This window comes from Nelusetta ayraudi, unplaced genomic scaffold (assembly GCF_046127955.1).
Source record: "Nelusetta ayraudi isolate G7.1 ecotype Tasmania unplaced genomic scaffold, CSIRO-AGI_Nayr_v1 ptg000087l, whole genome shotgun sequence".
Taxonomy (NCBI): Eukaryota; Metazoa; Chordata; class Actinopteri; order Tetraodontiformes; family Monacanthidae; genus Nelusetta; species Nelusetta ayraudi.
In genome coordinates, this window is record NW_027466137.1 from 275,191 (window position 1) to 302,897 (window position 27,707).

The 27,707-nt window shown below is 48.7% G+C and overlaps 2 protein-coding genes across 5 annotated transcripts; both read right to left on the minus strand.

The window, feature by feature from the left end:
• crppa (CDP-L-ribitol pyrophosphorylase A) lies at positions 1–24,462 on the minus strand. 4 transcript variants are annotated; one of them, XM_076045796.1, is made up of 11 exons: positions 24,068–24,462; positions 22,073–22,370; positions 21,183–21,332; positions 17,368–17,472; positions 16,201–16,246; positions 15,323–15,420; positions 14,091–14,171; positions 13,884–13,976; positions 12,225–12,359; positions 472–646; positions 1–405 (listed from the first exon to the last, which is right to left on the minus strand). In XM_076045796.1, the coding sequence occupies exons 1-10, from the start codon at positions 24,319–24,321 to the stop codon at positions 542–544; spliced, it is 1,365 nt and encodes a 454-aa protein (XP_075901911.1). In that variant the 5' UTR covers positions 24,322–24,462; the 3' UTR covers positions 1–405; positions 472–541. The 4 variants fall into 4 exon arrangements, with proteins under 4 accessions (XP_075901911.1, XP_075901914.1, XP_075901913.1 ...); XM_076045799.1 differs by lacking the exon at positions 21,183–21,332; XM_076045798.1 differs by lacking the exon at positions 17,368–17,472.
• A 639-nt stretch (positions 24,463–25,101) lies between these two features.
• On the minus strand, positions 25,102–27,445 carry sostdc1a (sclerostin domain containing 1a). Its single transcript, XM_076045761.1, has 2 exons — positions 27,085–27,445; positions 25,102–26,036 (listed from the first exon to the last, which is right to left on the minus strand). Exons 1-2 carry the CDS (start codon positions 27,302–27,304, stop codon positions 25,588–25,590), a joined length of 669 nt encoding a protein of 222 aa, XP_075901876.1. The 5' UTR covers positions 27,305–27,445; the 3' UTR covers positions 25,102–25,587.
• Between the last annotated feature and the right edge of the window lie 262 nt (positions 27,446–27,707).

Below are 27,707 nucleotides of genomic sequence, written 5' to 3' on the forward strand. Positions count from 1 at the left end.
TCAATCAAACATTTTAATGTTGTACAAACATACGAGTGACATCAGTGTGTCAGAGTGTATCACACATCTCAGTGGCATCAGTCAACACGCCATCCTATTCAAACCCTGGTCCCGGACGTCATCAGAACAATGACTTTTCAATCTGGACATAGGATTGATTTATTTATTTATTCATTTTTTACACTGGATTAAAAACAAAAAGTACCAGAATGTGACCCTCCACCTTTCCACACTTTAATGGACTGTTGAAAAGGGTGGGGACAACTTCTATCGAGGCAGGGCAGGAGGGAAGGTGGATGAGTTATCAAAGCCGAGGCCAAACCCTTTTCTGCTGCCAGGATCTCAGGCACCTCCAGCCTGCGGTGCCCCTCCTGACGCCTCCTTAACCTGGACCATCTCTGTAACCTTTTAGAGGGAGATTATTCCGACAGCCGTCACCCCGCTCAGAGTCAACCCAAACCCATGAAACACGGAGCAGAGCCAACCCGCAGGACCGGGTAGTGCTTTGTGCAGAGGCGTTTCCTGTCGCCGCCAGGTTCACTCACGCCTGCATGATCTGTCCCACCAGAGCGGCGCTCCTCTCGTGGATCAGGGCGCTGGCAATCTTGGCGACCTTGAGCACCGACCTCTGCCAATGCTCCGCCTCCTGCAGGAGAGGGCCAGCCGTAGAGAGAGAGAGAGAGAGAGAGAGAGAGAGAGAGAGAGAGAGAGACATGGAGGTCATCTGCTGCACAACAGAAAATGACACACAGGCACGCTAATGCTAGCGATAAGAAAAACAACATCGCAGTACGCCGCCTGTTCCTATTTGTGCTCGTCTGGACCTCACGCGTCACAATCGCGGCAGCGTTTGACTCATCCAGGAGTTTCGCACACCAGCGTTTTGAGCCTCACCAGCTACGACGCCGATGCTTGGATGACTTCCCGCTGCGAAGCCAGCTGGCTGCTGTGACTCCCGTGTCGATTGGTGGCTTGTTCAATCAACACAACGGAAGCAAGTTTTGGAAGAAAATATACAAATGCAAACACATGGAGCCCTGTGAAGCTCCCAAACTCATCGGAGCCACTCTGACATCGACGCAGCGTGATATTGGACAGTTCTGCTTGAAGCTGAGTCACATTCCATTCTCCCCATTGTTGTGGTCGTTTTGCCGCCACAAGTTCTTGTCTTGCATGTCTCCTCTTTTTCTAGTCCTCCACAGAGAATGTTCACAATGTGCTTTTAATAGCTGTCCCACCACCACCACCATCCCCACCCCCGAGTCCGTTCATCAGGCCACAGTGACTCCCCGTTACTTTGATTCTGTTGGGTTGATGAAGCCTAACAATGACCAGTTTCCCATCTTTCAAAGCAGCAGCAGTGAGAAGGGCGACCACAGAATCCCCGACTCCTCTCAGGGATTTATTGCTCTGCACCGGACCTGGGCTTTCTCACAAATCTAGCACGGGCGCGTTTGATGTCGCGGGGGGGGTGAATGATGAGAACAAACTGGCAATGAGGGAGAACAAGCAGATTTTCATTTCCTGAACATTTTTAAAGATGGGAATTTAATAAAGCAGCAAGACAGTGGGCGGGTCACAATGCTTTGCAAAGGCTTGCAACTCAACAGAACAGCAGCCTTTAAATATGTATTTCTGACATTTATTCTTCTTTTGCTGCTGTAAGATGTGAAATATTCCGTTGTGAATGTGTCTGTATATCTGTCTGGCACAGGGCTCGCTCACTTTTGGCCAAACCCGCTAAAACCCTCCATCCAGGTTGCAATATTTTCAAAAAGTTTTTGTTAGAAATTTTGTTCGAAAAAATTCTATCATGCAACTAATGATGTCCGATATTGACTTTTTTTTTTTACCGATATCCGATATTCCGATATTGTCCAACTCCTAATTCTGATACCAATATCAACTGATATCAACCGATAGCGATATGTGCGGTTGTGGAATTAACAAGCTTTGGCTAATTTGTATGGTGATGTCCCGCTGGATGTCCCGCATGATGTCATCAGTTACGAACAAGTTATTTTGTTAGCAGCCAGGCACCAGTGAAACCACTCTGCTGAAACGTGCGTCGCTTGCTGTTAGGCTTCGATGCAGTTTGATGACATCATCAAGCAAAGTAGAGACAAATAAAGTAAAGTATTGTTATTTACTACTCAGCGATAGCAGGAAATTCGAGGAATTCATTCTTTGGCATGACTACTAAATTCAGGAAAAAATTTCAAAAAAAAAAGCCATGTCTTTATATTTTTTCCAAGCTACAGATATTATTTTTAATGCCTTTTTCGGCCAATAATATCGGGAGACCGATAATATCAGACTTCCCTAATTGGAACACAACTGTGTCAGTGGCTCAACACATGGTTGGAGTGATCATCAGAGGAGCAGCAGCAGCAGTTCTTCTCACGAGTCTTTACGTCCGTGAACCGTCCATCAAGCTGCTGCTGCTGCCGCCGCTGCTGCTGCTGCCATTTGACAGACAGGAAGAAAAGGAACGTATTGTGTGTTAGCATCAACGCAAAGTTAAGACATCACTCAATACATGCGTTTGCCGCTAACCAAGTGCGACGCTCAAAAATAAGAAAAAAAAAAACTATTTTTAGTGAGTAATAAAAGTGAAAACTCTCTGGAGCTTTGGATAAAAGGACACAAAAATCCCATCACATTATAGTGATATTGAAATAAAAACCTTTTTCAACCGTTCATCAACCTTATCTTCTTACAGACATCGCCTCCCGGAGGCTCCATGTGTTGTGTTGTGCAGGAGGCAGCAAAGTAAACAGGGATGACGAACGTCCAGTGTGTGCAATTGCTGCCCCGACAGTCACAAGAACAGCTGAGTGGCTTCGAGCTGCCGAGACAGACCACAGCTAATGAGTAATCCATTACAGCGTTGTTTGGTTAAAGGCAGAGCAACAAAAAAAAAATAATAATAAACCAATTAAGTTTGCACATGAGAAGGTAATAAAGAGCAAATGGCGAGCGCAGATCGCCAAAGAGGATCAAAGGCCTCCAGAGCGGGTCTGCGGCCTGGCAGCGAGATATTTACACTTCACCTTCGCCTGTCAGCAAAGAATCATTGAGTCGGTCGGTGGCGGGGCTACAGCAACCAAATCAAGCGGTCGGAACGCAAACATCAGGTCGACTGCGGAAGCAACTCACGAGTGCCACTTGAAGCTTCTTTGAATAAATGACCAAGCAGAAGAAGAAATGTTTGGATGTGGGGGAGACGGGCGGGGAAAGAGCGACAAGGCTGGGGGTGAGGCTCCGCCGCGTCGACCCGACGACTGGGAGAAGCAGCCGCTACCTGTTCAGGCCGAGCACCGAGACACCAACGGGCTCTGGAAGAGGTCAACTGTGAGGAGATCAGACGGAGATCTTCCTCTTCAGCGCTGGCTCGCGGCCTCCGCCGCTGCCACCGCTGCCGCTGACTCACCAGCTTTTCCGCTCTCCCCGTCTCCTTAACAGGCATTTAAGACTAAATATTTCCCCTGTTGGCAGCGTGTGTTCGGGTGGGGGGGGGGGGGGGGGGGACTGAAGGATATTCTGACAGATCAAACACTGGCATCAGAGAGAGCACTGAAAAAAAAATACAACCTGGTTTAGACAGAGCGTACCAACGGCCAGTCGGACGTCTACCGTTACCGTTTTTATTAATCTTCATATCACATGGTCACATGGCATATGTGTGTGTGTCAATGCCAAACTGCGGCTCTCATTTTTTCTCTCTCGCTCTCTCTCTTTACGAGAGTCCCTTGGCTGTTACGAGCCATCAGACGATTCGACTTTCCATCGGAGTGCCGACGGTCCACCGGTGGTTCGCCTCTTAAAGGATTTTCCCAGCCGACGGGATCGTCGTTTATTCCCAGCAGTGGAAGGTCTGACAACAGACCGCCGGGGCCGCATTAAATGCAAGAGTGACACATTTACATCTCACGAGTCTCAAGCCCTTCCCCCCTCCAACACCCACCCCACCTCCTTACAGCCAAGTCTCTGCTGCATCCATCAGTGCCACTCCCCCGGTGGGCCGTCCACGTTACACCTCCATCTGACAGCCAGCAATAGAGGAGAGAAGTCACGTATGGTGTGAGTGTCGAGGGGACTTTTAAAGAGTCAAACGACACTAAAACACAAGAGAAACTCCCCACTGTGGAGTCAAATGGTATCTTGTGCTTCACAAACATACATATTGTTTGACTTGGACCTTCCTGATTACTCCCATGTGTTAAAATGCACCAACACATGCAACAGCCTTGTTATTCCAAACTGCGACCAGCAAGTTTACGGAATGGAACTTCAATCATTAGCAGAGTCTTTTCTTTCCTTTATTTCTCTCTGGGTGCTTTATGTTTCTAGCCATGGTTTTTGACGGCTGCTGCTCTTTGAAACACAGAGTGGTAAGGAAGGGGTTGAGAGGGGAGGGGGACACTGGCGGACCACACATTAAGAAACTCTGCGATTCTGTCTGGACTTGAATGTCACGGCTGTGATCGGCTTTTCCATCAGCAAGGAGAAGCAGCAGTGGCGGCGGCAGCAACTCTTCTGCCACACAAGACGCTTCGAGGGGCAAAGGTTTGGTCCGGTTAGACCCTTTAACAGTGACAATTCTTATGCTGCTGTCCTTTTGCCTCCATTCCCAGCCCTGAGGACTGCTTGCTGCTGCTGCTGCTGCTGCTGCTCGGGGGCTTTTCTTACACTTTTGATCATTTCATGAAACGCCAGAAGCACCGGACTCTAATTGGAAAAAAGACTTAATGGAAACGCTTCGGTGTGCGGCAGCAGCCAAGAGCCAGAGTCACACCAGCTACCATAAACCGATCACTTTCGTAACGTCCCATTTTTGTCCTCTGTAAATCGGTAGTGCTGCATCCACTTGAGGGCAGCACAATGACTTGCAAAAAAGCTGAAATCCCACCACGAGCTGGGACTGGAGGTGCACTGGAGCGTGGCTGTGACCCAAAATTAAATGAAGCTCAGCTCAGCTCCCTGGATGACACCCAGTGCTTGGGACTGGGACAAGATCGAGTTTCAGGGTTCCTGACAGCTCGTCCCTGGCTGGGTATTGTGGCCCCGCTGCCCTCGGTTCCCCCCCCTCCTTGTGTGACCGAAGACAGGCACTTGCCCGGGGCGACTGCAAAGAGAGATGAGGGCCACAGAGGGTCTGCAGGTCCAATTACCGACCGAGGTCCACAGACCCAACGTTGGCTCCCGCCACTGTGACAGTGCGTCAAGGTTCTGGCTGGAACTGCGGCGGGCCGAGCCGTGTCGTCCTGAGATAAAACCGTGAAAGACCGACAGACAGTCTGGAAAATGTCAACTACTTCTTTAGTTTCTGCTGAAACTCCACTTGTTTGCAAGGGACTTTTGACAGGTTATGGATTTGGGTAACTGCGTTAGTTTTAGCCAAACTTTACTATGGTTGCGTTCAGACCGCAAGCGAATGTGATTCAAATCAGATTCCTTCTCAAATCTGAATCAAGTCCAAATGGGATCTGGCTCTATTCAGACTGGGCCACACTATTGACCGATCTGACACTTAGCTGTAGCGACGGCGTCGGAGCGGACGCGTTATCCAGCGTGTGTAATGTGTGACGTCATATAATTGGGAAAACGGCAAAAACTAAATGGACTTGTGGCGATACATGCCCTCACCGCAGATTTCAAGTGATTTGTGACTGTTCAGACGATCAAAAGGTCATCTGGTTTCAATCGGGATGGGCTAAAAATCAGATCTTGTCTGGAAGTCTGAACATGGCCTAGTTTCACTCACCCCTGATGGGCAAAGTCGTTACATGTTGATCGATATGAATTCCTTCGAGGTATTTACTGTCCCTGTCTGGATGCTAGTCTGGATGCTAGCCCGTGTCATTCCCACTCTGCCTCGTTTCCTCTGAAAGGGCCTGTAATGGTGGAAAAATGTATGCCGTCTGCCACCCTTGGTCTTACCGGCCTTTTCACAGAAAAGGTTTGCTTCGCTTTTGAGGGCTCAACAATCGTCTCCACAAAAAGCCCCCTTTCACGCTAGACTGGCGGCTCTCTTTCAACGCTGGTTTCCAAAATATCCTGTCCCATCGGCGGCCGCGCACTGAGCAAACACAGCACTCACTTCAGCCGCATCACTCACGGCACGACTTCCCCCTTTGCCTTCCTGAGAGGGCCACTGAGAAACCGGGACATCGTAGGGGGTCCGCATTTCCAGCGGATCCCCTCACTTTCTCCCGGCCAGTCCCCCCCCCCCCCGAGAGAAGCCTCTGTTTGAATTCCACACAGTGAAAGACAAACCTCAAAACAAAGAGAAGGCAGAACAATGGGTCTTCAGTCAAGGAGGTATGAAGGCATGAAGCCGTGGGTGGGATTTATGAAGTGGGACATACCAGATCCTGCATGTGGCGAGGGAAAGTACACACACTCAAACACTCTCTCTCTACAAAAGATGCCGCAATTTCTTCATGATGCGGTATCGCTAACGCCAACCCCTAAGAGCTAGCTGTCTGCTGTACTGTAGGTCAGGTGCAGGTGCAGACGTTCCCCACCAAACGAGGCATTTATTGCAAACTGTTTTTCAGCAGCTCGCACTCCCGGACGAGGCCCGACGCCCTCACTCTCATCCCTAACACAAGCGTGAGATTACAATCTTGGTCGAACACACACAAACAAAGGTGAAACACTGTATTCCTGCGCCACTGTCAAAACATCGGCGGACCGCAGACTAAACACCGGGGGGACGATGGAGGCGGGCCGTGTGGATTTGATGGATGTCGTGTGAGAACCAGGAGGGACGGGGGAGAGAGGCTGCTGAAGGAAAGTCGTCCGACTCCTCAGGAAAAATCATTTTATCGTGACCAAACGACTCGCTGGAGCCCCAGACCTCGGAGCGCTGGAATTTTACCTTGAAGTCTGGTTATTTATAGTTTCATAAATGTCTTCAGAGCAGGAAATATGAGGCTGGCACAAGGAAGACGATTTGGTGGCTCATTACAACAAATTGAGTTAAGCTTTCAATTAAATCAAGCCTTTTCGCGCGGCTTTTCCAGGATTATGTCAAAGTCAGCAGAGCGTCGGAAAAAAACAATCTGTCTTCTGGCTCTAAATAGACACTTTCAATTTCAAGACATGTTTCCATCAGTAAGTTTTAGTTGCACTCTGAAAGACTTTGTTCCAGAGAGGGTGGCGAAGACGGTTCTGACTAAACTCTGTGAGAACGCAAAACCCACATGGCAAATCCAGACTTGAAAGCTGTTGAGGAACCAACATCACTCTGTCAAGATTACGATCTAATGATAAGAACAACCACAACTTCTTCCAAAGGGTCAACTATTGACCACAAATTGTGTTTGTTTGTTTGTTTGTTTACTTATAAGCACAAGTTGATGCCGCCTGCTTCAAATGGAGAAAACGGGCCTCATCAGTATGAACTTTGTCGTTTGTGTGGATGGTGATGGTGTCAGTGATTCAACCAGAAGGGAGAAACATTCTTTCATGATCTTTGCCTGCCTGATTATCCAGGGAGTGTTTTTTTTATAAAAGGAAATCTCCGAATGTCATAAAACATCAACTTCTTTGCTCATTCAGCTTCACCAAAGCCACTAAAAAGAAGTAGGATTTCTACCAGTCTCAACTAAAGCGTTGCCAGAATTTTCGGGGCCATCTGGTGGTATTTTGGCGTGACTTTTTTTTTTTATTCTGTAGCTATTTTCCACTGCGTCCAGCCAGACAAACATGTGCGGCAAATAAAAGCAGAGCAGGAAGGTGAACGCCAAAAAAAAAAAAAAACAATCTTTGATGGGAGCAGTTAAATGGAGGGATAATCCCTGGAAGAAAACTGGAACCAGGACTACTGTGGGTGGTCAGGACCCAAGTGGCAAAACAAACACGTGGATACGTTTCTGCCTCCAGCCTGAGCGACGAGATGTTTACTAACTAATAAATGAACGACTGGCTCGCATTAATCTTCCACAGAGAACCCGCAGCTTGTTTGTAACGCTGATCCATCCTCGGAATGCCGAGGTCCCATCGGCCCATCGCTGCTCGTTTTAATCTGGGCAAATCAAAGCTAAGTAAACACGGCTTTGGTCCTGCAAATTCCTCCAGCCAAACTCCAGCAGTCAAGTTTCACACATCTGGAGTTGCGCGGCGTCTGATACCCTTCACATGTAGCGGCAGCACTGTGTTCCGACACTAATTCTCTACAAATACATGGGTGGGTGTGGGGGCGGGGGGGTAATGATCCACAGGCTTCTGTTGGTATGGGGGCGTCAGGGTTCCTCTGCATACATTTCCAAGTTTTCCCAATAATCCAGCTGTCAGGACACATGAGCTTCGCATCACAACAACTTGTGTCTTTTCTTTTTTTCCAATCTTGTCTTGCAAAGTTCAGAGTGAGCGACGACAGACAGCTGTGTCTCTTATCTCTTCTGCACACTTTTGAAGAAGCAATCCGGTGTTTTATTAACAACGGCAGGATTTACAGCGTCTATATTGTTGGGAGCCGTACAGGATTTTACTGAGATCAGCCGTAGCTGGGCTACTGTGACAACTTCAACGAAGTATAACTGCGACTTTCGGGCGTTTCCATTTGACGGGTCTTCTGAGACGTAATTATGGCGACGGCGGGTTTTGCGAGAATCCCTCAGAAAGGTCTTGCGATACCACTTCCAACACACGGTGTGACTCGGCGCTCGGCAGCGGATTACTCCTGGATTCAGCCTGAGATTAGCAGCAAGTGCGGCACAGTCTCAAGCACAACAGTCTTCCTGGATCCTTCCCTTGACCCCGGTGAGGTTCCAACTCCACAAATGTCACAGCAAGGGCTCCACGGCACTCGGCTACGGTTTCACCCGTCTGCCTTTCAGACCTGGAAGCCAACAGGCAGAGGAGAATAGGCCCATAGTGTCCTCTCCTTTTTCCCGTCCATGCCCTGCCCCCCCCCCCCCCCATTCTCTCCACCGCTCTTTTCTTTCCCCCAGCCGTCTAATCTCTTCTCAGGTTCAGGATCCCGAGTCGGGACTCTTTGAGGAGGAGGAAATATGGAGTTGGGTAAACATCAGGGCTCCCATTGCAAGGATTACAACACCCATATATCACAGTGACAAGTGGCTTTTCAGCAGGTGACAAGTCGCCGGGCCGCCGTGCGAGCCGGGATCCAATGTCACTTCCTATCGCCACCGTGAAACACTGATAGCGCTGCCATCACCGTTTTCACAAACACTGCGTCACTCTGCACACCATCGCGCCTCATGTCTGGCTGGTGGGGGGGGGGGGGGGGCGTCTCCGGAGCGGTGACAACACAAAGAGATGGTGAGACTCCACAGAAGAGGAGATCCCTTCGATGCTGTGCGAGCGAGCCGCCGCTCGTCGTCGTCCGTCACTCCGTCTCACTCTCTCCTCTCGATGGAGCCAAGTGGCACGCATGGCGACACTCTACTGGATACGCCGTTGCTCCGGCGGTCGGGTCTGACGGCAAAGAAATGCGAGACGGAGATCAGGCCTCATTTGAGCCGACGCACTTTTTGGTCCAAGAGCAACGAAAGGTCCATGAGGTGGTGGCTTCTCCCAACCTCCACGGCTTCCATGCGTTTCATGCTTTTGCATCTGTCAAAGGCAGAAAATGAAAACCTAAAAAATAAAAATTCAATTAGCCAAATAAGCATACTTTTCCAAAGAGTTGGGTGCATCCAACAATTCCCCAAAAGTGATGCACAGCAGAGGGACACAAGCAACTTTTCCATCGTAGTTGTTCTTGCGTTGGAGCATTTCAGAGCTGGGAGTTTAATAGTTTGCGGAGGAGCCAGAGTCTTTGGATTATAATTATTTCTAGCTGGGCTTTTGATTCAAAGTGGAAAAATGCATTTCAATTGCCCAATACCATATCTCACTTAGTAGCAAAGACGTGTACTATTCAATAAAAGGCATCGTCAAAAGTAAAATTCAGCCAAGAACCCCATTTTGCCCCAAAATGTATGAACGATTCCAATTTTTGGGAGGTAAAGTAGGAAGAGATTCAGAGGGAGTGGAGTGCATGCAATCACATTTAATTGTGTGATTTTGGTTTTATTAATTACGCTACTTATGCTCTCTCTGCCAAGGAAGGAAGGCCGGTGCATCGTCTGCAGAGTGCAACAAGGCGTGTTACACAACAATCTGGACACAAAAACAATGTCTTTTTTTTTGTCTTTGTCTTAAACTACAAGTCTGAAGTGAACTTTCTCTCTCAGGTCAGCCAGGCGTCACCATCCTGTCCTTTCAGACTCCTGGTCCACCAATCGTAGCTCCGCTGGCCTCCACAGATGAGCTATATTATGTAAAAAACATGTGTTTCGTGAGTGGAGACAGGAGCACGACTACACACTGTCAATGTTTCCCCATGAGACGGCTCTTTTTGAACAGGAAAACTTGACCTCTGCAGGGTAAAAGAAAAATCTCATCCAGGACATTTTATGAGAAATATTGAAGAAACAAAACTGCTTTTGTCTTTTTGGTGTCACCTCAAGCGCAATTGTTTTTTTGTGTTTGTTTTTTTTGTTGTTTTTTTTTAAGGCTGCTCTTTATTTTATTTTAGAGCTCCAGAGCTGAAAAACATCTGCACATTGACTGCACGCACAGCTGTCGGACGCCGCCGGAAAACGCTGACTCGCCCGCTGGCTCGGCGTGCACGACTTTACGCCGTCTGAGCTTCTTTCCTTCATCTTTGAATGGAGCCAACAGAATACAACACAATGTCTGACAGACTGATATTAACAAGTGCCGCGCTGTCAATGTTGCCATGGCATCTCTGCAAATATGGATCAGGCCTTCTGCGGGGAAATGATCCCCATTACAATGAAACAGCCCAAACACCAGATTGATATTTTCCTTCCCGCTCGTCCTTCCTGCTCGAGCATCACTTTCACACACACGTTATCCACTTCCTGCCGGTTTCTCTCTGTAGCCTATGAGAGGCTTTGGGGCAGGGTGACTAATTAACAGCATGAGCCTGTGTCGTGAAGAGGAAAGGGACGATGTCCGACATCTGCTATCTGAATGTAACACGTGTGTGTGTGTGTGTGTGTGTGTGTGTGTGTGTGTGTGTGTGTGTGGAGCTGCAGTGTGTAAGCCTCATCTTGTCTTCATTCCTGGGACCTGAAGTTTGAGCTTTGAAGCTGCACTGCAGCACCAGTAGCTTGACAGCTTGAGGAGCTTCGATGATCCCGACACTTCTTCCCACCCTGGGTTGCGAGTCGCTTTACTCCGATGGCTTCCTGTGTCAAGACTCCAGCTGATTTTTGTTTTGTTTTTGTTTTTTTTCTTTCTGCAACACACTGTCTTGTTGGCTTGTTTGAAGCCCACAGTGTGACTAAACTGACTAAAAACCTCAGATGTGCCGGCTGCAGCCCAGACACAGAGCTAAGCTCTGCAGTACCACGTGCACGTGCACGTGCGCGTCAAGAAAAAAAAGCAAAATGTGGTAACAAAAGAAGTTGCAGAAAATGTCTTGGTAACTTGCTAAAGTTGAACCCCGCAAAAAAAAAAAAAAACACTTTGCTCCCTGAAACAACAACATCATTTGCTCTGAATCTTTGCAGATTCTCTCTCAGGTCTCTTTGGGGTTCACTCTGCATTACTGCAAGGCAGACAAAACCATTCACCCCGACAGGGCTTCCCCGACTCACTCACATCATCGCTACAAGTGTGGCGGTCGCAATTTGCATAGCAAGACATTGTTGTCATGACGACAACAACAACAACAACAACAAAATGAAATGGTTGTAAGCGGAAGGTGAACTTTAAGCACACTCTGGGCCAGGAGAAGGTATTTCTCAGGTGTCGGAGCCTCAGACAGACAGAGTGAACTTTGATCAAATACAGAATCTTGGCGTGGTAGCGGTGAAGGAAGGGTCCACTCCGACAGGAGATGTTGAGTGTGTGTGGTTGGCGCCGGTAGCCAGGTGGCCCAAATCAAGGGTTTTGGTTGCGGGTTGTGGTTGAAGAGCGACCGCTGCTGCAGGGTTGTAAGAGAAGCAAGGCGAGACCGACCACCCCGTCCAGGCAGTCTGGCCTCCACTCGCTTTATTCCGTATCAGACCGAAGCAGTCAAATACCATGAAAACTAAAGCACTCTCCTGATGCACAGTCATGTCTTCAGTCATTCACCACATACAGAGCAAAACAAACCTGAAACAATAAAGTGCTTATCCCGGGGGAAAAAAAAAAAACCCAATCCAAGCTGGTCGGAGAGACGCAGGGCTCACCTGGGACCGCCGGAGCTGAATGCCGTACAGGAGAATATTCCAACGACTGGCTGCCGAAGCCGCCAGCTCCGCCACGGCCGTGGCCTCTGCCGCTCCGACGGCCGACGGCCTGTCCGACACGCTCCTCACACACACCTGTCAGAAGCACAGGATGCAGCATCTGATCAGATCTGAAAGGAAACAGTACACGCTACCCCCCCCCCCCCCCCCGACTGGCTAGGCCCCTGATTGGCTCTGGCACAGGACAGAATGCAATCACAAGCGTGACAATATTCTGAGTACAGTTTTGAAAGATGCCATAAAAGCTGTCGGTGTTTTTCAATATGAAGTCTTGGCAAAACAAAAACTCAGAGAACGAGAACACAAGTGGGGGGGTTTTTTGGCCTCGGTTTGTAGGTAATTATTTGTTTTTGTTTCATTTTTGTTTTGTTTTTTTTGTTTTTTTATGACAAATTATTGTTTGTTGTGCAGCTTGCTGAGCGGACACACACGGCAGATTATACCCAGAAAGCCCATTAAAACACACACACACCCGGGTGGCACAAACCCGGTGCCAGGTACAAATAAAGCAACCTCGAGGTCTTCACGGAGCTCCTGGCCCAATTTCACAGCCTCCAAGAACAAATCCAGCCACTTTCCCGTTCCCAAAGTGGAAAATCTGGCCTGTTTTCCTTGAGTCTTACCACCAGCTTATCATAATGTGTAACTGGGGTTTGACGCTACAGTGGAGAAACAACCTGCTGAGGTCAGTTATCAAAAAAAAAGGCCTCTGTGGCAGTTTTTCAGCCCACACAAAAATCATTTTGTAGATTTAATTTCCCGCAAAGTGCTTCTGTTTGCAGAAGCCGCAGTCTGCAGACATCCCACAGATAACTCCTGTACTGGACAGCAGTGTGTCCGAGCCTGACATGACCACGGCTGACCAGCAGAGCTCTACTGCCCCCCCCAACCCCACCCCCCCACCCCTGAAACAGACAAACAGAGGGCGGCTGGTTGAAGTCAGCTCTTCTGTTGTTCTGCTTCAAAGCTTCCCTACCGAGTCGCTCCGTGTGTGTGTGTGTGTGTGTGTGTGTGTGTGTGTGTGTGTGTGTGTGTGTGTTTCTGCTTCTGCTTCTGCAGCCAGTGTGCACGTTTACGCACAGCGTTGTCAGTGTTGTCTTTAGCTTTCACCCAAGTCTGGAGGAAATGAACGCGAGTCCGGCGCCACGGGGGTTCAGAGGTCAGGCGCGTCGTCATTAAAAAACGGGGCCGCGGCCGCACTTTCAAAAAAAGCCTGTCGGCGCATTGGTTTTGTCGGACTTGTGTCTGTTTGTTATTCCGACGGTGCCGGGAGGCGAAGGTTTTCACGAAGGTCCGGAGCCGCCGGGCCGCAGGGAGAAGGAGAAGGGAAAAGGGAAAAAAGAAAACAGACTTGGCACCAAGTGCAGTTTGTGTAGCGAGACTTCAGTGCCAGGTGTGTGTTTTCATGGACGTGAGGAAAAGTTCATGCAGAGTGTGAGAAGCAACGTCCATTTGTTTGTGTGCCTCTGATGCAGCCACACACACACACACACACACACACACACACACACACACACACACACACACACACACATACACATACACATACACATACACATACACACACACACACACACACACACACACCTAAGAACTCACCCAGATGAGGACGGGCGGGTGGAGGGGAGCTCGCTCGGCTGCCTGCAGCTCCGTCAGCAGGGCCTCCACCTCCGACAGGCGGGGATCACCCACCTGGAGAGAAAACACACTTTTCTTCCTCGAAATCCTTCACAGTTTGGTTTTTTGTTGTTGTTTTTTTTCTTTTTACATTTGTCAGGAGTAAAGAAAAAAAAATCGTGGACTTACAGACACCTGGATGAAGTTCCAGTGTTCCAACAAACACCTGCTGCTGGCTCCTCCCACCAGGTCAGGGACGACGTGCAGCTCCTGTCAAGACGGTTAAAAAAAAATTTAAAAATCATTAAAATCAAGGGGTCAGGAGGTCAAGGCAGCCTTATGGTTTGAGTTCCAGCCCACTTCTGCCATCATCTCCTCCTCCACCTCCTCCTCCACCTCCACCTCCACCTGTCTGTTGTTTGTTTGTTTGTTTGTTTGTTTGTTTGTTTGTTTTATGGCGAGAGAGAGAGACAGAAGAACTCCTGCGGCTGCGATCAGGGGCAGAGAGGATGAGAATGAAACAAAGGATTCGTATCTGGGCTGCTTTTTGTGTGCGTGAGAGCTCGCAAAGGGTGGGGGGGTGGGGGGGGGGGGGATCTCATTACTCTCCTTACAAAACTGGATGGTGGGCAACGAGACACCTCTAGCGAGAGGCCGTCGACATCGCGTGACCTTCACAAATCCTCCAGATTCAAACCTCCACAGAGGTTCTGATAAAAAAAAGAAACAGAGTCGCCACGACAGTCACGGGGGAGGTCACAGGGACACCGGCGCTCCATTAAGAGGCCGTGGCCACGGGAGGACAATGAGCCACGTCGGCTCTGCGACTGAGGGACGGCGCTGAGGTCGAGGGTCGGCTGTCGGAGGCCGCCGCAGCGTTGATTCATGCGTCTGCGGCAGCGCCAGCGCCAGCGCCGGCGCCGGCGCCGCTTTCTCCCCAGCGTTATCTCCTCGCTAGCGAGCCGTAAAACACGTTGCCGTCTCCGAAGAGGCTTTGTTCCTGAAAGTGACGGATCAAGAAAGAGTAGTCGAAATAATAACAATAAGAGTCGAGTGCAAAATTGCGACGGTTTCGTGTCCGACGATGGGGGAAAAAAAAAATAAATAAAAAAAAAGACGAAGGTTCAGCTCGGGGACGAACTTTTGACTTTCGACTCCTTTTGGTAACACGAAAACAGAAACGTGGGGGGAGGCAGAAACTGCTTGGAAATGTTTGAGACTTGGGAAGTCAGACTGGAGGAGTCCGGACCGCTGGGCTTTCGGCCCATTGCCTCGACACCTGTCCGGCGTAAGCCTTTTTGTCCCCTTTACCAACCCCTAGTTGGCCCCGCCCCCTGGTCGATTTCTGGTAAGAAATACTTCACATGATGGAGTTAAAACTGCCTTAAAAATGGAAAAACTGGTAAAGGTAAAGCTCCTACCATGTCCAAGGGTCCCACCGCCTTCTGCAGCGCGTCGGCCAGCTCGATGGCTGCTGCCGATGCACCCGTGACCACGCAGGCCGAGCGAGACAGGGACTCTGAAACACACAAGTTTCCAACATTTGGAGGGGACGAAAACAACGCGGGGGGGGGGACTGGAGCCATAACGGTCTGAGATATCAGCAACTTCCATTCAAAGTGGCAAAATCTGATTTTACGAGTTTCAAGTCGGAAAGACGCCCTGAAGTTGGAATTCTTAGATGGGGAAAACCACCTGACACCACTCATTCCCATTACAACACGGGGGGGGGGAACCAGCAGTGGAGATCGCTGAGATCGTGTCGGGGAGTCCAGCGGGCCACTTAAAACCAGTTGGCGGGCCGGACTTTGGGCATGCCTGCCCTAAGAGGTTCAAATTGGTTTACTTTGCTGAAAAAGTTGATCGGTGAAAAAATTTAGCAAGGAATTTGTATGAAGATTATACACACAGACACAGACGCACACAAAGCCAAATACTCAACAGTATTCCATGCATTGACTGTTGGTGCAGCAGGCGCTGTTGGAACGCAGCTCGGCCCCCTGATTGTTCCCCATTTTTTCCAATTGGGACTCCCGTGTCCCGACTTGCTGGAACTGCCACTTCGTTCGGGACCAAAGCGAACAAAAGCGCCAAAGGATTTTGTGCTGCCAGTGTGTGCACAGCGAGCCGTCCACCTCCTCTCCTGCTATTCATGTTGAAGCGGGAGCCGCTCACAAAGACACCTTTTGCGGGACATTAAAATAAAAGGCACTGCCTCTTCGTGTGCGTGTGTGTGTGTGTGTGTGTGTGTGTGTGTGTGTGTGTGTGTACACTGTGAAGGGATGAAAGCTCCGCTCACCTTTGACAATCGACTCTGCAGCAGCCAAATCTCTCTTGTAGGTGACCTGGTGGAAGACACGAGGAGACATTAAAGCACCCAAACACCTGAATCAGGAAACAATATAACGCAGCACTGCCCGAAAAATTTGAATATCCAGTCCAAAAGTTGTTTTATTTTGGCGATTTGACATCAAAGATGAGAGCAACACGTTCTATTGAGCCGTTCCACGCAAACTGACGTCTCAAGCAGTGTTGGGTTGTTGGCTCACAAGAGTTCACACCTGGGGCAAACACAACAACCTCTTCAGGAGGTTCTAATGTTCTGGGCGGTACTGTAGATAGGTACTGGTTCACTGAGTCACATTTCTGAACTATTTGTAATCGTCACTCCATGACTGTACGGCAGGTTGCTAGTACACCACCACCCCAGGATGCTCCTCAGTCATTTTCAGAAAATTCTGATGTAGCATTTCAAAATAAAGTTCATCCAAAAATTGTGATTTTTTTTTTTTTTTATCGTCGTGGTGAGTTAACAGTCACAACCTTCATTCTTAAACCTCTGCTTGTTAATTCACTTTATGTTTGAGGATGCACGGTGTTTTATTTATTTGATAACAGCTTTGTAATTGAGGTTGACATATTCCAATGCATATCATTTCATATTTGAAACATACTTGACCTACCTCCACAAATACATTCACAGATAAGCCATCGTTCTGTTCAACCACTCAAGGGTTGCACTTTTTTGTTAAAATTGAGGTTGTTTTTTTCACTTCTGTGATGACATTAAAAAATAAATAAATACTTGAAGAGCAAAAACAGCTGTTTGCTGTTGTAGACAGGCCAGAGCAACTAAAATATATCCGTTTTCCATCGCTGCATCCTGCACAAACTGCAGATTATATGGAGATTGTATTAGATATATATTATTATTATATTATATATTATTATTATTAGATATACATTATTATTATTAAAAATACAAACTCATCGGTTATCGGCCGTGAAAAGCAGGAAATGATCGGCTATCGCTACCGGTTGAAATCTTTCAAATCGTGCATTGTGAAAAAGAAAGAGCGTTGACATTTACAACTCATTTCTATTCTCTCTACTCCTGGTGCTCTCAGCTTGAATACCACCGTCTCCTCCTCGTCCACCTCCTGCACCATGCCGCACTCCAGCTCACCTTCCACAGCGTCGGCGGACCTGGGATGAGTTTGGCCTTGGTGCCGCAGTACTGCAGAGCCAGGTGGAGGCACTCGGTGCCAAACTCAAAGTCAGAGTCGGTGCACTGCGGAGGGAATGGGAAGGAGGGAGAGAGAGAGAGCTTGTCATGCAAAAGGTAGGAGAAGTTTCTGGAGACAAACTGAGGGATTGTCCACGTTTAGCAAGACCCTGAATTCAAAGACCAGCCAGTCTGAACCTTCCAGCCCCCTACGGCCATCCTGCTCCATGTATCTGGTCTAATTTGAAGTGATTGTCTTGTGTTGTGTTGTGTTGTCAACTGTGGCTGCAGTTGTCAACGACAGTACCGCCCAGAACCTGAGAGTCTCCTGCAAAGGTTGTTGTGTTTCTCTTGCTCTTGTGAGCCAACAACCCAACACAGACTTGTTAAAGGCTCGGGTTAAAGGCTTCTTGTGCAGGGAGTTCTGGATTCTTTGGACCCTTTGACGCTACAAAACTGAAGCTTTCCACAGTATTCTCATTTCCTGAGTTTGTGGCTTTGTGCTTTTAAACCAGCTGAAAATCTTCATCAGCAAAGTGACAACAAGGAACTGCTTGAGACGTCAGTTTGCGTGGAACGGCTCAATAGAACGTGTTGCTCTCATCATTGATGTTGAATCGCCAAAATAAAACAACTTTCACTGGATATTCCCAATTTTTCAGGTAGTGCCTGCACACTGTGAACGTTACAATCTAGGCCAGTGAGAGAAACACAGGTCTGACTCAGTTCTGGGTTCTTGACACCAAAAATGTTCCAAGAAACTTTTTATTTATTTATTTTTTTTAATTTAAACTCTCTGCCAACGGGCCGCCAACCATTATACTCTCTTGCCTGACCGGGTACGAGTGCAAAGGATGATGGGTAGGCAACAGATGGACACGAAATGGAACAGAAGCATGCAAGGCCTTCAGACAGCTCGATATCAGAGACACATCCAGCAAGAATCAATTTCACGATAAATATTTTTTTTAGATATCGTCACCCTATTAAAACAATGGCCTCGGTCTTTTTTTTTTTTTTTTTTTTAACTTTTTGGGAAAACACCAAAAGAGACGGGCGGCACCATCAAGAGACGATCGAAAAAAAAAGTCACTTTTTGTCAATAAATGACTCAGGCCTTTATTTCAATGGGGTGACAACATATTCAACTTGCTGTGTTTTCCCCACACAGGACCCCTGCCAGTCATCACCCCCGGCGCCCCCCCCCCCCTCCCTGGCTGCCAGCACTGCCCCGACGTCCCACCCTCGGCTTTCTTTCACCGCTTCCCAGAACCGCCGTCTGCTCTTTTTCACACAGGGTGGTACAGCAGACATTTCTACTCTGCGGGGGGTGGGGGGGGGGTATTTTGACGTTCCAGCACGCATCACACAATGCCAGTTTGGACTGAGGCGATGAGCTCATTCCCGCTGCGGCGACTACAAAAGAGGCGGCGCTGCTACCTGAGAGTAGAGCGGCGGGTAATATTTTATCAGGCTGAGAGACAAACCAGTGGACGGGGTTGTTGGGGGGGTCGGGGGGGGGGGGCTTTCCATTGTGGGGGTCCCTCTGGAACAAGAGAAGGAACTGCAGCAGAGAACTGCTCTCGGTCTTCCCGTAATTTAACCTTATAAGCATTTTCTGGCTGGACAAAAAGCTGTGACGGTGGGTGGGGGGGGGGGCGAGTGGATAAAGTGTCTCCCCCCTGCTTTTGTCTTACCCCCCCCCCCCCTTCCAGTTCTTCTGCCCCTCAATGGATGTCAAGACACAAAATGTGGCGCTCTCACAGATTTTTCATGAACATGTCCTACAGTCCTAACCTGACACTGCCCCACCCCCTTACTGGGGGGGGGGGGGAGATAGATAGATAGATAGATAGATAGATAGATAGATAGACAGCAAGCGGGGACTTCACAGGTCAGACGCGTGTGCGTAAGCTCTCAGCCCTCCGCAGTCATTCAGACCGACCGACCTTTGGTTCTGAAGAACCGGGCTGATGGGAGTCAAGGTGGAGTGAACGTACTTGGGGGGGGGGGGTGACAAAGCATCTACAACTCGACTTTTGCAGCAGACTGGCAGTCGGTCCGTGTCCAGAGAGAAAGACGACAACACATTTAAAAAAAAAAGAAACTATCTCGTTTTCGCGTTCAGTCCGACTCCGCCTCCTCGCTGCCGCTGACTCCAGCGCTCTCAGTCCGTGCTAAAGTGTTTCCAGGCGGCAGGCGGCGGAGTGAAGACCACCCGACCCGCTGCGGCTCTCCAGGAAGGAGGGCGACCCTGCAGGTTCTGGCACGTCAGGAGCTCCGAGAGGGAGGGGCTTCGCTATGATTTATGAGACTCGCGGCCGTCGTTGTCACGCCATCACATCGGGAAAGGAACATCAATCTCCATCTGACGTCTGTGTCCGTGAAAAAACAACGGGAGGCTTCTCGGGGTGAAATGGTACTGTATAAAATTCACCGTCGCACCCGTCTGCAGGAGGGCTACTGTCGCCAGTGAATAAATCACATTTACAGGCCTACGTTCTGGACCAAACTAGTGGCAGGTTAGTGGTACTGCAAGGGCAGACGTCCAATTCGTCATCCAACATTCTGCCAGTCCTTTTAAAATAAGAGTCGAGAATGATTGATGACTTCTTCTTCAGCGTCGTCCTTAAAATAACTCCACCAGGACGGTTTGAATTTCTGTCAGAGAATTCATTAGTTTCTCACTCATCTGCTGACGGGGAATAAAGAGGGAAAATGTAACCGCAAGATAAATTTCTCCACATTAAAAAGGAACCCGACGGATGGAACCAGACGGAATGATTCACCAAACCTTGTGATTCATTTCAAATATTCATCTGGAAAAGAGAGACCGCAGGCAATATGTGAAAAACGGAGGGGGGGGGGGGGCGTTCTTTAAACAGCACCTGCTTAAAGTCCGTCTGTCGAAACCAAAGCGGGAAAATCTGCTGATGAATGGCCTACATTTGCAGCATCATCTCCCCATCCTCTGCTGCTGCTGCTAATGCTGCTGCTAATGCTGCTGCTAATGCTGCTGCTAATGCTGCTGCTAATGCTGCTGCTAATGCTGCTTCCAGCCACGTGGCTCTGCCCAATGGCATCGCTGTGGCTGTGTCTCAGTCCAGGCTCTGCATCCTTCCATGGCTGCGTTTGAAAGGAAGTTGCGTCATAGCTCTGCGTGAAGGCTCCTCCCACTTCCCAAAAGTCAGAAGGACGCTCCAAATGCGTACTGGGAATGCGTCCTACTGTTAGCCCATTCCAAGGCTGCAGCGCTACTATCCTTCACCTCCTTCTGTAGCTCAGGATGCTTTGCCTGCTGCTGCAAAGCATCCTGGGAAGTCGGCTGAAATTAGCGCCATCTACTGGCAAAGACACCACGTATAAATTGAAGTATTGAAATTTCACATCAAATATTCAGTTTTTAACGCAGGGTTTTTACTGATTTGAACATCCAACGCCATCGTTAGATGGAGAACCAATGGTTAGCTTGATGCTATGAAAACGTCACTTCCTGGGTTGGCCAGCAGGAGGGAACGGCGGTGACGCAACCAGGAAATACGCCCAAGGCTAGACCGTCCCGTGTGGGTACCGGGGAGGCGGGGTTTAGGTCGGTCCTTCTGGGCCGGGTCCTTGGGAGGATGCTTCCTTCCAAGGATGCAGACCCTGGGTTGAGACACAACCGGTGTGTCACTTTCGACTCTATGATTTGCTGCTCGCTCTGTATCCAACGAGGCGCAAAGCTAAAAGCTAATGAGGCTCATTGGGCTTAAGAACAAACGACAGTCTCGCCGTACCCTCTGATAAGCCTGGCGGATGACGTCGTAGGCGAAGCCCTGAGGCATCTCGCTGGCCCGGTACCTGGCTCGCTCCAGAGAGTGGTCCAGGTAGCCCTCGGAGGTGGCTGCGATCACCGTGGAGACCAAAGGTCGAACGGCTCCTGCTGCCTGAACATGGGAAAATAAAAAAAAGGAGAAACTTTACACCAAGATCTACGACCAGGTCTCCTTCACACCTTCTCCACGCGTTAAATTCTCAATTTAACATGAAAACTCATTCAGACAGTGGGATGTCATTTTTTATTGCTCTATTGTGCTTCTCTCGCTGAGTTATGCGCAGTGTGAGCAGAAACGGTGAAATTTTCAGTTTATTAAAAGCACAAAGCCACAAACTCACAAAATTATTATATAATTTGAGTTTTGTTTTTTGTTTTTTTTAAACTGCAAGACCTGATCAGCAAAACCCAAAGAAATCAAAACTTGAAATATATTGATTTGCATGTTATTCCTTTATATAAATATGTCACATTATTCACCTTTTAAGTTGAACTGCAGAAATACAGCAACCTTTTCAGGATATTAGCACTGTATAGGCCTCTCTTTATCACGATGAGGTCAGCCTCTGCTTTCTGTTTTCCTGCGACGTAACTTATTTGCTTTGTGTAGAATTTAAAGCATTTTAAATGAGTGGAAACAAAGGGTTATTTTGCTGTTGTTTTAACTGTTTAAAAAGGTCAAAGAATCCCAAACTATCATTTTTCTTTGACGTGGTTCACTCGCACCTCGGTGGCCAATGATCCGTCGTCAAACCAGCTGTCTTCTCATTATTTGCGTGGCTGGATCGACAGCCCGACACCCAAAGAAACGTGGATGACTTCGTTCTCTCTGCTCTCTGCTCTCACACTGACCCCGTGCTCCTTGGCAGCCACGGCGATCTCGCGCAGGAAGTCCTCCTCCACAAACGGCCGCACGGCGTCATGGACGATGATGACCTCTGGCCTCCGCCCTGCTGGCCTCCCCTGCCCCTCCTCCTCCTCCTCCTCCTCCTCGCCCAGAGCCAGGACTCCGCTACTGATTGAGCGGTGGCGGGTGGAGCCGCCAGCCACCACCCGGACCCTCCTGTGCTGGAAGCGCCAGACGATGTCGGCCATCAGGTCCATGTTTTCTTTGGCGACCACGACCACGACGCGCTGGATCCACGAGACCCTGCAGGAAGGAGGCAGTATGACATCAGAACCGGGGCTGGAAACCGTCTGTTTGATCACCGTTTCCTTTCTGGATCGAATCGAGAGAAGAAGCAGCGTCCGCAGATTGTTTTCGCTGGATAGCTAATTGTCTAAAAGTGAAAGGTGAAAGTTGATAATCGTGTGAAACACAAATACAGTACAAAGTCTATGACCGGACCGGCAGAACCAAATTACTGTTGCGAGCTCTCTCGGCAAAATCTGCAGTTTGGCAAAAAAAAAACAAACATGCAAAACATCGCACAAAACAGAACAAATAAAATGATGAAACTAGACTTGATCAGCTAACATGCTAAGCTAACAGCTTTCCGTGTAGCCACGTTGTTACGACAGACGTGGGAGAAAAAGAACCAACGGGGACGATATTTCTGTGCGGCAGTGCAATATTTCCAACCCTGCGGTACCGGGAGCCCCTAACTGGGGCCACACAGGCAGCGATGCACCACCACCTCCTCCACCTCCTCCACCTCCTCCACCTCCACCACCTCCACCTCTACCACCACCAGCACCGCCGCCGCCGCTCTCCGGTCCCCAGGATGTTGCCTCTCTCATTTCCTGACAACACGTAAACAGCCGGCTGCGAGCTGCGAGGAGACACAGCCATTATAAACAGCGGTTGCTACTGCGTTGCCGTGATGGAGGTCAGCTGCTGACCACCACTGAAACATCCTAAACCTCTCAACAGCCGGGCTTCCCGCGCTGTTATGAAACCTGAAAGGACATGAAAATTCTGAGGTCCATATTGCTGCACTTCAACAGCTGGATGCCGTGGTGCTGATGACGCACTGACATTTTACAAATGTCTCCATTGTCAAGCATTTCTTTGTTGCTGAATTTGAGCGTTTTCCTTTGCAAAGGTCTCAATATATCATGACTTTAGTGGCCCCTAGTGGCCTTTTACTCACTAAAAGAATAACAAAAATGAACACCAACATGCAAAATGTTGCATACTGGGTGACGAATATATTGGGATCTGAACTTTTCACTGATTTGCGAGACAAAATGTGTGACACAAATGTGTGGCCAAAAAATATATTTGCAAAAAAAAAAAAAAAGGTTTCGACGTGAAGCTCCAACATTTTTAGGCTCCTCCCCCTCCTACGCTATAGTTCAATTTCAACACAAGTGTTGAAATTGAACACGGGATCAATTGTGCTCATATTTGAGGATGTCAGTGAGACAGTTGGAGTTCTGAGATGATGAAGACAGGAGCCACTGATCCGTAAATGTTTTCTGTATGTTTTCTTTAAGGTTTTAATTTTAGTTGGTTTTTTTTATCCTTTGCCGACAACTTTTTTAGTAATCATGTCAAATCAACATAAAGCTATTTGTTAATAATTAAAAAATAATAATAATAATAGTAATAAATAACTGTGTGTGTGGTCTGTCGAATTTCTTATGCTGTCGAATATTGCTAAATATTGCTAAATATTGCTAAAAAATCTTTCCTAACCTCTTAAACTTGAACCTAACCTAAACTTCATCTCAACGCCGGCAGTCAGAGGGTTCCCTGACAGAGTGAGACGTATGTTTCCCACTAACATCTTTGCCATGTCCACACCTGCGCCGGCTTTTTAACCCGGGATTTAAAAAATTAAATTAAATTAAAATACAATTTTTTAAAAAAATTGCCCTGTCCCGTTTCCAACCCGGTCCTACCTCTCGAAGGCTTGGATGGTGTAGCTGATGAGCGGTCGGCCCAGAAAGGTGCAGAACTGTTTGGGGGTCTGTAGCCCGGTTCGCTCTCCGGTGCCACCGGCGGGAAGCACCACAGACACCGGGAAGTCCACGCTGCCTTCCCCCGGCTGCGGTTCGCTCTTCCCGGGTTCATCCGTTGGGAAAGCCCCGGGTTGAGCGGGCCGGTCGGGTTCGGAGTCCACACCAGAGCGGCCTGTCTGGTTCAGTTCCGTCATGCCGGGGCACGGGAGGGTCACGGCAGGCCACGCCTGACGCCGCACGTTGCCGCTTTATCGGGCGACACGCAGGGGGCGCGGAAGCGTGGATGGAAGTTTGGAGAGACACGCGAGTGAAGTTAGAGTGGTGAAGCAGCTTGCTTCCGGTGAATCCTTTCAAAATAAACGAATCCCGTGTGCGGTTTAAACCAGCACAGACGCATTTCCTGTAGCAATTCCACGCACAGCGATTTGGAAAGTTGGGCCGCTGAAAATATTTTAGCGTTTCATGTGTTGAATATAGAATGACGTCACGGTCAAAACGCACTGTTATGATTCTTCATCACATAACTAATCAGTTCAATGGAATAAAAGCTTTGTTAATCATTTCTGTATTAAAAAGAAATATACATATACATATGCTCCAGTAGCTTTAAAAATGTGTTCCTATTCTTTGTACTGCATATGGCGATAAGCAAAATGACTAAGTACCAAATAAATAATGGATCGTTTTGTTTTAACACAATGGTAATTCAATTCTCAGAAATACAAAACTATTGTTTTGATGTATTAAGCCGGTCATGTGACCTCAATCTAAAAACTCTGAAGTATCCTCATACCTCGCCTGCAACCAAATATGACCGCCTTGTTCCGACTGATGATCACATATTGAAACTTGTGGTCACGTCTCTGGTATTCTCCAGCGTGACTCAGTCAAGGTCAAAGGTCAGCCATAGTTTCATACGTTTTAATGTGTCCACGGGCGATAAAAACAAGTGAAATTATTATTTTTTTTAAAAAAGGTGGTATTTATTTCATATAAAGTGATTACACACCAACTTGACTAAAAGCTTCCCACCCCATGCCCATGCTACTCAAGCAAATAACTTGTAACACATATTGCAAAAAAAAAGATTAGAAAAAAATCTATATTACATCACATATCTTACATAGTAACATTTATACACATGGCCATACTTTGAAGAGTTAAACAAGAGTTTGATAGGGCGAGAGTACGATGCTGTGAGATGCGAGTGCTGCTGGCGTCCACGCAGACTGCGGATCTTCACCTGCAGGTTGGCCGGGTGAGGGACGGCGGCGTGAGTGCATGGCCACTGTGGCTCTGCAGAGCGCTCTGCTGTTCTCTCCACATTGTCCCGTCAGAGCTGTCTTTTAGAGGTTCTACATCACAGTTAGGAACCAGCGTCACTCAAATCAAGTCCCACAGTCACATTAGGGAGGTAATCCACAGCTCCGGGCCGGAAAAGAAACTCCTGCAGGGGGCTCTCAGGGTTCGGGCTCGTGCCAGTTGTCGGCCGCCCGCTTCTTGCCCGGCCTCCTCTGGCTCTTGGCCTTGTGCTTGTGCAGCAGCTGTGGCGGCAGCACGGCCGGCTCCACCAGCTTGTTGGCGGACTCGTTGTGCTGCCTGGAGTACCTCTTGCACTTGCAGGAGGTGACCACGGTGATCTTGTAGGTCCTCGTGCTGCCGTCCTGGCACTGCAGCTGGATGCGCTGCGAGCGGGTTTTGTCGTTGACGCAGCGCCAGTCCTGGCCGCCGCCGCTCCTCCGACCCCACGGCCTGCGGCTGTGGGAGCCGCCGATCCAGTTCTGAAGCACTGGAGCCGGGAGACACTCACCGGTGCACACCAGCTCCTTGATGGGGTTGATGCTGGTGCAGTGGCCGTCCGAGATGTACTTGGTGGACCTCAGCTCCCGGCAGCCAATCTGGCTCCGGTCTGTGGGGTGAAATTAAAAATCCGAATCAAACAATGTCATTTTCAGACAAACATTTTTTTATTGTATAATTGGATTCCCAGAGATTTAGTAGCAGAAATGGGGCAGTGAGATGATAAAGTTTTTAAATCATCCTTCGTCAGTGACAGCACTAAAACTAAAAGTCAAATTTGAAATCCTATCATTTGGTCCTATAAAGGTCTCGTGTATTATTATTAATCTTATCTGATCTTATAAACACTTCAAGACCTAAAAAAAAAAAAAAAAAAAAAAAAAAGAATAATCTTAAAGTCTTGTAAAATGAATGCCGTATTGTTTCTTGACTGCAGACATATCGTTAGGTTTCCCCAAAAATAATTGCGCCACAAAACTCATTACTGGTAACTACGCAGCGTCGGGTTTCTGCTGGGACCCTTGAGGTTGCCAGGAGAAAGGAAAATAACCTGATCCATGTCTGATCCACGGATTTACAGGAGGATTATGGATGTGCGTCCAGCCACTATCACCGCGGTAATGTGAGTGCGTGAGGTCTATTCAAACAGCTGTAAACACCGGTGGGTCAGCACAGCTACCATTACCATCACCGCTATAGCTCCCCTGTCACAGCTTGATGCCTGGCACTCCCCAAAGCGTGCGTCCCTGGACACCACAGCAGCACAGTTCTAGTTCTGGTGATAGGCGTGACCTTTTGGTGGAAGGTATGGTCTTAAGAAAGACTTAGAATGATGTCGATTTAAGATGCAAAACAGTGGGATTAACTTCCCACATCTTGGATTCCTTAATCGCGAAAGTTAAACCTTAATGGAGAAATAAATCAAAGCAGCTGGAGATGTGAGAGCTCTGCAGAATTCTTCTCTGTTATTCATGGCTGATGGACGAATAGAAGTCAATAGGATGACTGATTACGCTGTTAAAAAAAAAAAAAAAAAAAGTTTGACCACTTTAAACAGAATTAGGCTCAAAAATGAACACATCAAGACAAAATGAAAAACACATCACTTATCACAGAGCGCAGCTGCAAACAACAGGGTTCCCCTCTCGCGCACTCACCGCCTCTGTTGCGCGCCTCCGCCGCCTCGCCGCCGCCGCCTCTCCCGCCGTTCCGCGCGCGGTTGAGGGTGACGTTGCCCTGGACCTCGGGCTGAGGAGCCGGCGCGCTCGCGTGCGAGAAGAGGAGCTCGGTGGCGTCGTTCTTGAAGGCCTGGCAGCTCCTCAGCAGGATGCACAGGACCACCAGGGAGTTGCACGACTCGTGCGCGCCCAGGTGCATGCTGGCGGCCGGGTGGAGGCTCTCCTGCACGCGGGGGTCGGTGGGTTGGATGGTTGTAGGTCCGACTGGGGGCGCGCTGGTGCTGGGCTGGGACAACCGGAGCGAGCCCGCCGGTTTTATGGGGCCGGTCCGCCTCCAGCACGGGCAGCCTCTCAGGTGTGGTCCTGTCCGGACGCTCTGATTGGCGGGGGCGGCTGCAGGATGGCCACGCCCACTCCCTTTCTTCTAGCGCTGCGGAGTAGGGAGGAATTTGGGGGGGGGGGGGGGGGGGGAGTGATGATGGGATTAAACTATGACGTCAGCGGTTAATTAACACGTGGTAGTCATCAGGCGCATTGCGACTAATTCTCTATCACTGGAGAATCGGCTTAATGTCTGTATTAAAATAAAAATAAAAAATAAA